Consider the following 12,112-nt stretch of genomic DNA (forward strand, 5'->3'; position numbering starts at 1 on the left):
GACACACAGGACATGGGAAGCAGAGCTAAACAACAGTGCATGTGAGCAGACTCTCAGAGTTTTCCTACATACAGCTCAGTATACTATCACTAATCTAATCCTGAGCTGCAATCAGAGAGATAAACCACGCCGGCCAGGGGAGGTGCTAGTCCTGCTGTCACTGGCCCTGGTCAGACTACATATGGTGTAGTGGGGGTGGAGGGGCACATTTTTAAAAGGATATTTTTAAGTGAAGAGTGTCCAGAGTAGAGCAATCAGGAGGAGGATAGCCTGTCTGTGAGACTTAGTTAAGGGAACTGGGTATGTCTAGCCTGGAAAAGACAAAATTGGGGTGGGGGGGGGAGGAGAACATCACAAGTATCTTCAGGTATTTAAAGGAGTATCCCAGAGAAGAGGGATTAGACTGGCTCTGCTTGGTCCTGGACAACAGAACCAGGAGCCACAGGTAGAAGTGGCAAAAGGTAGAAATTGCAAAAAGGAATACAGGTTGATGTCAGGAAACGCTTGCTAAGAATGGGAGCTATCCCAAAGTGGAAGGGGTCACTAGAAGTTTTCAGGCAAAAACTGACTGGCCAATAGGTGGTTATGCTATAGAAGAAATTCTTCTTCAGGTCTAAGCTGGACTAGATGCTCTCTGAGGTACTTCCCAGCTTTGAGGTCCTATAATCTGTTGAATAAATGAATGAGATAACCAATGTCAAATGACAGAATCATACATTCATAAGATCTCAATCTAGAAAGGTGAGCTAAAACATAGGAGAGGTGAATCGGGACAAATGTAAAGTCTTGTACATCAGTTAAGAAAATTCAATTTGACAGGGTACAGAATGGGAAGAAAGAGGTTTGTGGGCAAAAGGCTTGATGTTCCCAACTGACCATCTGTTCCATGAAATGTGAAATGATCAATAAAATCTCTTTTTACTGCAATCCTGATGATACTTTCAATTCCTATAATACTTCACCTGGATTTCTCTCAGTCCTTACAATGGCCCAGTGAGGAGACAAAGCAGATGGTGTGTATCATCACTACATTAAAGCTGCTGAGATTCCAAGTTTAAGTCACTTTCTCAGGAAATGAACCAGGAATAAAGTCTCCTGACTATGCTTTTTGCAAAAGCAATAGTTTCTTTTTTTTGTTATTTAGATTTTTTATAGATTTATTTTTTATTTTTAGTATTTTTAGTTTACAACATTCAGTTCCACAGGTTTTTTGAGTTCCAAATTTTCTCTCCCTCCCTCTCCTTCCCCCTCCTCCCCAAGACAGCATGTAATCCAGTGTAGGTTATACATTTATTAGGAGGGAAGCAGAAAATTGGGAAAAACCTTTATGACCGGTGTCTCTGATAAAGGCCTCATCTAAAATATACAGGGAACTGAACCGAATTTTTAGGAATACAAGTCATCCTCCAGTTGAGAAATAGTCAAAGGATATGAACAGGCAGTTTTCAGAGGAAGAAATTAAAGATTTACTCATATAGTCATAGAAAAAATGCTCTAAATCACTATTGATTAGAGAAATGCAAATCAAAACAACTCTTAGGTATCACATCTCTCCTGTCAGATTGGCTAACATGACAAAATAGGAAAATTATAAATGCTGGAGAAGATGTGGGAAAATTGGAATATTGCTACATTGTTGGTGGAGTTGTGAACTGATCTAGCCATTCTAGAGAGCAATTTGGAATTATGCCCAAAGGGCTATAAAAAAAGCAACAGTTTTAAGGTGTTCTATGTTGGTCAGCTCCCATTTGGACAGATTTACCAGCTGTGTTTGGGTCTTAGGTGCCACAATCTAGGACACAAATGAAAAGCATCTGTTACCTGGATAGTTAGGGGTATGAAGACTATGGCCAAAAGGAATAGGAAGGAAATATGGATGGTTTGCCCGAAAAAGTGATCCATAGGGAGGTAGGGGTCTCATACCTATCCTCAGATATTTGTGCTGTCATGAGTAAGCCAGTCAGCATGGAGTTAAAATTCACAGAGAGCTCTATCTGAGCTGACTATATGAAACAACTTCCTGGCCAGAGAAATCAGCTCCCTTGAAAGTGAGTTCCCCATCGTTGGAGATTTTCAAGCCAAGGCTGAATGGCCACCTGTTAGGGTGCTGTGGGGTAGATGAATCATGTTGAATAATCTCCAGAGTCCTTCCAAGTCAGATTTTCTAGTCTGTGCTTCCAAGAGGTTGCTTGAGGTTTCGGAGCCCCTGATGATTTATCACATTTTATACTCCAGTGCCAGCTTCTTGACAGGGAGATCAGTGAGCAGACCTTTGCTGACGATATTGCCATATTCAGCTTTGATGAAATTTGTTATCTTTTTTTTCCAGATAGCAGCCTGGCTGTCTTATTGATTGTCATGGAAAAAAATAGGAAAGTATTTCAGGGTAGATAGAGGGAAGAAGATTGAAGGAGAAAAAATTAAAATGTCTAGCAATTCATCTTCCATCTCTTTATCTGGCAGAGAAACCATCTATGGTAGGATGTGGAATTTTACTTCTGATTTCTCCAGGGGAGACACAGCGTACACCAAGCTAGCCCTGGATCGCCACACTGACACCACCTATTTCCAAGAGCCCTGTGGGTATGTGAACCGACTAACCAGAATTAGAGCTTTCCCCTTAGGCTCACAGCAACTGTGTGTACTCTGTAGGCTGCTGGCCCTTTCAGTGACGTATCAAAATCTTGCTTAAATGCCAGTCATTTGCATTGTTTTTTCCTCGTCCTTGTCCTTCTGGAAGCACAGTCATTCTATGATTTAATAGTATTCATCAGCCTCCTTTTAGCTTGGTGAACCCTAACATTTTAAATGGGAAAAGAAAGCGATCTAATTATAGAGCTAAGGGGTTTACATTTTATTGACTTGATTTTTTTTCCCAAAGCAGTTGACATCTTTAAGTAATTTTTTTCCATGGAGTGGTTATTATATGGGGTAGAAAAAAATCTCTTTCTGTACACATTTTGAAAAGAAAACCAATAAGAAGGTATCCATCCTTCCTGTCTCCTGACACATACAGTCCACATTGCTCTCTTCCTCTTCCTCTGAAATGTTAATCCTTAACAGGATATGGTTTTTCCTTGATGAAACCAGGAAGGTCACAGAAAGGGTGACATTAAAAGGGGGAAATCATTGTCACTCACTGGAGAAGAGGTCAAGGAAGGGAGAGCTAGTCAGATGTTACCACTCCAACCTTGTCTAGCTGACCTTCCTTACCCTGCCCCCACCGTGAGGACAGTGATGGACTGCTGAAGTCACTGCTCCCACGAACTGCTGCCTCACATCTGACCATCACTGGTGGCTGCCACAGTTTATTTCTCAGCTAAACTAGGGAATGGAATAAGACATCAGTAAACCCCACCTCTGAGTCACTGGTCATTGACAGCCACACCTCCCTTCCCTTTGAATCTCTTACACCTAAAGCTCTTGTTTACACCAACACTGCTGTGGAACTTAGAGTGAGTCATTAGTCTTCTGCAAATGGGGACTTGAAATCAGAGGAATGGTGCTTTGTAAAAGCACCAAGACTAATGCTACACGCCTCTGCACAAAGGAGTCTCCATTACTTATGCTAACTAGCAAGAGAGAAACATTCATCTGACTTAAACTTCTGAATGCTAGCAATGGACTTCATTAATGGAATGCATGCAGACATCTGTATATATTACTTATTAGACAATACAGATATTAACATCATTAGAAACAAAGCACCAACCTGATGTCTTAGGGCTTCCCAGTAAATATGTTTTCTACAAGTACTCGACAACAAGGTTCCCTCTCTGCCCAGCCAGAAGCCATGTGTGTCTCTCTGAGATACTGGAGTGGTTTGCCATTTCTTTCTCTAGCTCATTTTACAGATGAGGAAACTGAGGCAATCTGGGTTAAGTGACTTGCCCAGGATCACATAGCTAGTAAGTGTCTGAGGCCAGATATGAATTCATGTCTTCCTGACTCCTGACTTCAAGTCCGGCGCTGTATCCACTGCACTACCTAGTTGTCTAAGAAGGTGAACGTAAGATTCCCTACAGGACCAGCCTGACAACAGGGTTGCACGTCAACTGACCTTAGCTGTGTAGGTGGGAAAGCTATGAGGCTTACTAGCCTCAGTCTTGGCCTGTGGCTAACTATGTTGTTGTTGAGTGGTTTCAGTTGTGACCAACTCTCTTGTGACCCCATTTGGGGTTTTCTTGGCACAGATATTGTAGTGGTTTGCCCTGTCCTTCTCCACCTCATTTTATAGAGGAGGAACTGAGGCCAACAGGGTGAAGTGACTTGCCCAGGGTCACCCAGCTAGTAAGTGTCTGAGGCTGGATGGAAACTCAAAATGAGTCTTCCTGCTTCCAAGCCCAGTGCTTTATCTACTGCCCCACCTAGCTGCCACCAGTAACAGTTCTTAAAAACTACCTGTTTTTAAGTCCCTCCTCAGAAAATGCCTAGTTCCTTTGGAGATAGTTTAGGAAAACTCTTTAAGGCACCATGCTAGGTACAGTGACAAAAATGAAAAAAAACAGTCCCTCCCCTTAAGAAGTTTACATGGCGGGGCAGGGGAGATAATCAGATATTAACTTAGAGAACACTAACAACTAAGGACATCAAGAAAAAATTCCTAAACTTTTTTTTTTTTAAGAAGAAGAGTTCCTAAACTATCTCCAAAGGAACCAGGCATTTTCTGAGGAGGGAGGACACTGCAGTCCTAGGATGGCTAGCCTAGGCCAAGGCTCAGATGCAGGAGAAAGAGTTTGACTGGAGTATAGACTTAGAAATTCCAAGAATGTTTCATGAGCCTGGAAAGGTAGGCTTTAAAGACATTTAGCTGTCATTTATGTTTTATCCTTGAAGCGGTAGGAAGCCACTGGCAGTTAAGCAGAGGAGTGATGTGCCTGGTGTTGGGCTTTAGGGACATCATTTGGGCAGCTATGTTTTTGATGGATACTTTTGTAATAGGATGGGTGCTAATGAAAGGAATTCTCTATTTTTTCCAAAATTCTTTTCTCTTCTAATAAGATCCTCTGCTTCCCAATGACCAGAGGGATTTCTTGATGTCCCTTTTCCCCCCCTTTAGCATTCAGGTATTTCACTGTCTCAAACATGAAGGGACTGGTGGTAGGACTCTGCTTGTGGATGGATTCTACGCAGCAGAAAAGGTCCTGCAGAGGACTCCTGCACACTTTGACCTCCTCAGCAAGGTGCCGCTGAAACATGAGTATATTGAAAACGTAGGAGAATGTCACAACCACATGATCGGGGTCGGGCCAGTCTTGAATGTGTACCCATGGAACAAAGAGCTCTACTTGATCAGGTGAGCAAGAACAAATTGCCCCTTGCCTAGGCAAAGTGACTCTTGATCCTTCCTGATCCAAATCTTCCAAGTCCTTACATCTGTGTTCACCATAATATTGACATTAGAGTAATTCCCTTTGAAGAGCTTCCTTTGAATCAGTTGAAATGGTGCCACATACTTCATCACTAAAGGCATTTGCTCCAGGAAGAATCTCAAAAGAGGGTCTTGGGCAAGCTCAGAAATTAAAAAGTTAGAAAAACCTCACAATAGAGGCTTGGATTCAGGGAGATTCAGTGTCACACATTTCCTAAATGGGGCAGAAACCCCAAAGTCAAATCTAAATAGGGCCTGCCTGACTCATTGACTCTCAACAAATTAGTAAGTAGAAAAGCAATAGTCACCTCGAATGTATATGTCACTTTTACATCAATTGTCTCCTGCAATATGGACAAGCTAGATCATATTAAGAGGCAGTGTAATACAATGGATAGAAAGCAGCCCACAGAGTCCAGAAGGCCTGGGCTTAGGGTCTGCCTCTGGCTCAGCCTGAGTGACCTCTCAATGCCCCAAGCATTGAGATAAATCCGAGATAAATCCGATATATCCGAGATAAATCTGCATAAGTTACTGATCTGTATTATCTCCCCAGCCCTTCCTCCTACCTTCCTCCCAGGTTCTCAGGATAACTACTTTGTTTCTTGGACCCAGCTTACAGCCTTATGTATAAAGGAAGATTTCCACTTTTTCGGGTTGCCCTACAGGTACAACAATTATGACCGTGCCGTCATCAACACTGTGCCTTATGATGTTGTCCACCGTTGGTACGCAGCACATCGGACCCTCACTGCAGAGCTGAGGAGGCCAGAGAATGAGTTATGGATCAAACTGAAACCAGGCAAGGTGAGTTCTGCCCTTTAGGATTGGAATAAAAGTTGTTTGCCCTAGATCTAATGATAACTGAGCCAAGGAGTCAGGTATTGGTCTTTCCACGTGGTTTCTGCTCTTGCTTTCAGTCATTAACTCGTGGGAGCTGCTGAGATCCCCAAGTGAAGCAGGATAGAGGGAGAAGGGAAGAAGGCTCAGGACAGATCATTCAAATGCTTGGGCCTTCAAACTAGTATAAAAAAAACTCTAGGGAAATAGCACAGTGATAGTATTTTGTATGCAGGAAAAAATAGATGGGTCCTTTCATTGGCACTGATTATATTACAAAAGTGTCCATCAGAAGCACAACTGCCCAGATTATCTCCCTAAAGCCCAACTCTGACCACATCACTCCTCTGCTTAACTGCTGGTGGCTTCCTACTCCTTCCAGAATAAAAGATAAAAGACTGAGCTTGGTCTTTAAAAATATTTTGTTGTTTATGCCTTGTGAGAATTCTGATATCTTTCAAGGAAAAGTGGAAGAATAACAGAAAAAGAGGAGTAGTTGTTATTAATCATTCACTCACCAAGTAGTCATTAACCTCACTAAGTCACTAAGCATATAAAGACAGAAATGGAAAAGTCTCCGTCCTCACAGAGCTTGCCTTCTGTCATCTAAGCAGGTACAAAAGAAATAGTGTACAAGGTAATATGAGGAGGGGGCACTAGTAGAAGGGGGATCCAGAAAAGTCTCATTGAGGAGGTAGCTCTTGGGTAGAACTCCAAAGGAAGCCCAGGATCCTAAGAACAAAATTCTCATTTTTACGTGGCTCCTACAAATGCTCCTTTTGAACCTCACAACTTTCCTTTTCAGTAGAGAATGTGCTATGACTGAGACTCGGAAAGTTTCCCAAGGCCACCTAGCTGTAAGTGCCAGAACTTTGAGGATAGGATCTGTTTGGTAGTTCAGTAGAGTCTTCCCATTCTGCTGCTTGGCTTCTTTGGTCCTCTGCATTGAGAAGCTATTATTTCAGGCAGTCCAAATTTCTCAAGTATAGGTACCGTATGGTGATACCATTTTCCTTTGTAACTTCTAACAGGGCCTACCACAGGACCTGACCGTAGACACTGAATATTCAAACATAGTGACTCGTTTTCTGAGCTCTCTCAGAGCAATCCATTTAAAGCTTTTCATTAAAGTAACCTCCAGTTGCCCAAAGGGCAACCAAACTCTGCATACTCTTTGTCCGGCAATACCGTTTCTAGGTCTACATCACAAAGAGATCATAAAAAAGGGAAAAGGGCCCACATGTACAAAAGTATTTATAGCAGCTCCTTTTGTGGTGGCCAAGAACTGGAAATTGAGGGGATATCCATCAGTTGGGGAATGGCTGAACAAGTTGTGGCATATGCTATAAGAAATGATAAGCAGACAGACTTCAGAAAAACCTAGAAAGACTTACATGAACTGATGCTGAGTGAAGTGAACAGAACCAGGAGAATATTGTACATAGTAACAGCAGTGTTGTGTGATGATAAACTATGATAGACTTAGCTCTTCGCAGCAATCCAGTGATCCAAGAGAATTCCAAAAGACTCATGATGGAAAATGCTATCCATATCCAGAGAAAGAACTATGGAGTCTGAATACAGATCGAAACATAATTATTTTCACTTTTTTTGGGTTTTGTCGCTTTTTTCTTTTGTTCTTTTTTTTTGAACAATATAACAAATGTGGAAATGTTTATGTGATTGCACTTGTATAACCTATATCAGATTGCTTGTTGTCTTGGGGAGGTGAGATGGGAGGGAAAGAGGAAGGGAGAAAAAATTTGAAACCCACAATATTATAAAAAATTAATGTTGTAAACTATCCTTCCATGTAATTGGAAAAAATAAAATACTATCTACCCAATAAATAAATAAAGTAACCTCCATTGATTTCAGAATCCCATAGTCGTCTCCTCTTCTAATGGTGTTCTCTCTTTCCCTTTGTTCATCCACAGGCCTTATTTATAGACAACTGGCGTGTTCTACATGGCCGGGAATCATTCACGGGCTATCGCCAGCTATGTGGCTGTTACCTGACGAGAGATGATGTGTTAAGCACAGCCCGCTTCCTTGGACTTCAAGCTTAAAACTTCAGCTGTGGAAATGATGCCTGAGCATGCTGGCTTATCCTAAAGTGTAGGAAATCTTGTATCAGTCTTTAGATTGGCCTCCTAGAGCACCCCATAGCATTTAAGCATTCTCTCATTACTGACATGGGGACACACATGAGAGAGGGCCTACTAGGCTCTAAAGTCCCCCACCCAGTAGCAAAACACTTCCCATTCTCTTCCACAGAGCAGACAGTTTGTTTTTAGTTCTTGGGCCTTTTGGTGTAATCCAGATTAGCTCACTGCCGTGCTATCCCTGCAATAAATCTCTTTGTATCTGAATCCCTTAAAAAAGGCCCAGACTAGGAATAATATTGCTTAGAGCTGGAAGAGACTTCATCATTTAGTCCAACCCCCTCATTTTGGAGATTAGGAAAACTGAGGCCCTAAGAAGTTGAATGACTGATTCCAAGGTCTTATAGCTAATTTATATCAGTCAGGACTCCTTATTCCCCCTCAAGGTCAGAGGGAGGCTTAGAAGATTCTCAGGAAGTCTCTACCATCATCTGCTTCAGTGAGCATAGGTAGAATCAGGGGATCATGAGTTTAAATGTGGATGGAACCTCACAGACAGTCCAATTCCCACATTTTATATAGGGGAAGTGACTCACCCAAGCTCACACAAGTGACTGGGCTTGGAATTGAACCAAAGTCCCCTGGTTCCAAAGATCATACAGAGCCAGTATGTGAATCTTCTGATTCTAAATCCAATCCTCTCTCCTTCATTGACATCAGAATCATAGTATTCAGAACAGGAAGCATGCTTAAAAATCATCCAATGCAAGCCCCTCATTTGACATATGGGGAAACTGAGGCATAGATGGTCCAAAATTACACAGGCAGTAAGGAACATAGTTGGGATGTAAGAACCTTGAATGCCAAAGACCTTACTTGTACTTCAGAGTGAAACACCTTTAAGTTATAGCTCAGTTAACAGAACATGGTTATCTTCTGTGGTATCCATTTCATACCTTAGTTACTAGAAAGCATTGAATGCCTTCCATTTCAGAATTCTCGTACTTTGGCTCTGACATTTTCATTCCTAGCTATGGTGCTTTCCTAAAACATAGTGTTACGCTTGTAGTTCTCAGTCCCATAAATCTCCCTTGGGACTTGGGGGGATCACAGGATGGCAGAGATAGAAGTGACCTTAGGGACCATCTGACAAAACCCCCTCATTTCATAGATGAGGAAACTGAGGGAGGAAAAAGGACAGGCTCATGGGCTCATGGATGTAGAGCAAAGGACCTCAGAGGCCATCAAGGCCAGGCATCTCATTGGACAGGCCTGGAAAGCTAAAATGCCTTTGCCCCAGGCCACACAGTAAGTGGCAGAACTCAGATTTGAACCCAGACCCTGTGACCACAGATTATTACACATTTAATATCAGATTTTGAAGAGATTTTAGAAATAAACTAGGCCAACTGCCTGAATTTTACATGGAAGGATCTGTTGCCAAGATGGGGAAAGGGATTTGCCTGGCTCACCTCTCAACAAGCAGGAAATAAGGATGATTTCTTTACCAAAGTACCTGCTTGTTCTGGTTGTGTAGTTTGCTGCACAGGGAGACAATATCTGGCCTGGCCAGTGAGTACCAGAGCTGCCATTTCTATTGGGTTTCCAGGTTTGCAAAGCACTTTAATTTGGCTTATTTCTGCTGTAACTGTTATTTTTGAAAGGCAGAAAAAGGAGGGGAAGTTTGTATGAATTCAGAGGAAGGAAAGGGAAGAGAATAAGCATTTCTAGAGAATCTACTGTGTGCCATGAACCGAGCTAAGCACTTTAAGACATCTCATTGGATCCTCACACAACACTGGGAGGTGGGTGCTATTATGATCTCCATTTTACAGAGGAGGAAACTGAGGCAAACAGATGAAGTGACTGGCCCACAGTTGCATGGCTACGTTGGATTTGAACTTAGACCTTTCTGACCCCTGGCCTAACTCTCGTGTATTGTGGCACCCCCGGCTACCTAGGGGTATAGTTCAGAGCCAGTGGTCCTGCTGCTGCTGCTACTCTTGATACACTAGATTTATGTAGCATTTGAATGTTTCTAGAACATTTCACATACGTTATCTCGTTTGAATTCCCCAACACTGTACTGTAGATGGAAGAGGCAATAGCACCATTTTACAGATTTTTATAAATAAGCAAGTGGAGATGCAGAGAGGCTGGATTCAGAAATACCTGGCTTCCAATCCTACCTGGACACCTCCTGCTTGTGTAACCCCTAGCAGGTCCTTAGCCTCTCAGGGCTCTGGCAAACTCTCTGAGAGAAGTTGCAAAAGACCTGCTGCACTCCCTTAGTAGAGGGTGTCTCCTCACCCAAGGCGTTCCTGAGGAAGGAACAGATCCATACCAAAAAACCCAAAACAACAACAAAACCCACAAGCAGAACATTTTTAAAAGGATGAGAAAACTAGCAGCCCAGAGAGTTCTAAGTCTTTGGCCCCTAGCCAGGGAGGTTCCAACCCTATTCTTTTACTGCTAGAGCACCACTCTTCACTCTCCACCTTTTGTCTGGGCAAGGGAATGGAGGGCTGCTTTGCTGACTCGTCTAAAGATCACAGCCTCATATGAGAGGAACCCTAAATCAAGTTCTTCATGTTTTCAAAGTTGGAGTATAATTTGACACCCTCCCCTCCCCTAATATCCATATCAGTGGAATGATGAAGTGTGTTGTAACAGGTACCAAATGTAAAGGGTTTTGCATTACGGTGTTTTCATGTAACTTCCTTAGACTTTTGCCTAATAAAAACCCAAAGCCCTTTATTATGGAGTCATCAATTGAACGGGACCAGTTGTTTGATGCACGTTCTAATGAGTCTCTCTAGCTATTCTCATGTGTCCTCAGGAATAGTTAAGAAAGGGTGAGATTTCATGACTATTTTAGCTTGTGTTCTGGAACAAGGATTTCTTGGCAGTGGCTGTTTTCCATGTTTTTCCCCTATCCTTTACTATATGCTCTTTTTTCTTTTTCTTTTCTTCTCTCTTTTTTCTTGCTTTAAACCTCCCTAAAGGGGCAATCATCTCATTGTCCTGTGTTCGCCTATAATAATATATAAAAATATTTTTATATAAATTATATAAAATGTATAATTATATAAATACAAAAATAAGCAATATTTTGTCTAGAGTTTGAATTGATGTTATACTGGAAGGGGCTTCATGGATTGTCAAATCCTACCTCCCCCCACCCCACTCCCCAATGCAGTAGTTGTTGAGGTATTTCAGTAGTGTCCAACTCTTTCTCACCCCATTTTATTGACAGATATTAGAGTGGTTTGTCATTTCCTTCTCCAGCTCCTTTTACAGATGAGGAAACTGAGGCAAACAGGGTTAAGTAACTTGCCTAGGGTCACACAGCTAGTGTCTGAGCATGGATTTGAACTCAGGTTTTTCTGACTCCAGGCCTGGTGCTCCAAAATATCTCTAACAATAATCAGCTTGAACCATGAACTCTCTACCTCCTGAAACAAGGATGCACCACTGTTAAACACCTCAGATTGATAGGATTCATTCACTCAACAAGCATTTATCCAGGGCCTCCTGTGTGTCAGACACTGTGCTGGGCACTGGGGATACAAAGACAAAAATTAAAGTCTGCCCTGAGGGAGCGTACACACTATTTGTTCTTTTTTCAAACGGTATTTTATTTTTCCCAATTACATGTCAAGATTTTTAGCATTTCATTTTTAGCATTCATTTCTAGAAGAGTTTGAGTTCCAAATTTTTCTCCCTCCCCCTCCCCCCTCTTCCTATAATGATATGCAATTTTATATAGATTATATATGTGCTGTCATGTAAAATA

At 42.0% G+C, this 12,112-nt stretch overlaps 1 protein-coding gene across 2 annotated transcripts in view; it reads left to right on the forward strand.

Annotated features, from left to right (window-relative positions):
- Positions 1-11,073, forward strand: part of TMLHE (trimethyllysine hydroxylase, epsilon) — a 122,634-nt gene extending 111,561 nt beyond the window's left edge. For both annotated transcript variants that reach the window (XM_036740536.1, XM_036740537.1), the window contains exons 6-9: positions 2,464-2,583; positions 5,060-5,296; positions 6,040-6,178; positions 8,149-11,073. In XM_036740536.1, the coding sequence (XP_036596431.1) occupies positions 2,464-2,583; positions 5,060-5,296; positions 6,040-6,178; positions 8,149-8,280 (628 nt within the window). In that variant the 3' untranslated portion in view covers positions 8,281-11,073. The remainder of the gene's footprint in view (positions 1-2,463; positions 2,584-5,059; positions 5,297-6,039; positions 6,179-8,148) is intronic.
- The last annotated feature ends 1,039 nt before the right edge of the window (positions 11,074-12,112 follow it).

Source organism: Trichosurus vulpecula (genome assembly GCF_011100635.1).
Source record: "Trichosurus vulpecula isolate mTriVul1 chromosome X unlocalized genomic scaffold, mTriVul1.pri SUPER_X_unloc_2, whole genome shotgun sequence".
NCBI classification, from domain to species: Eukaryota; Metazoa; Chordata; class Mammalia; order Diprotodontia; family Phalangeridae; genus Trichosurus; species Trichosurus vulpecula.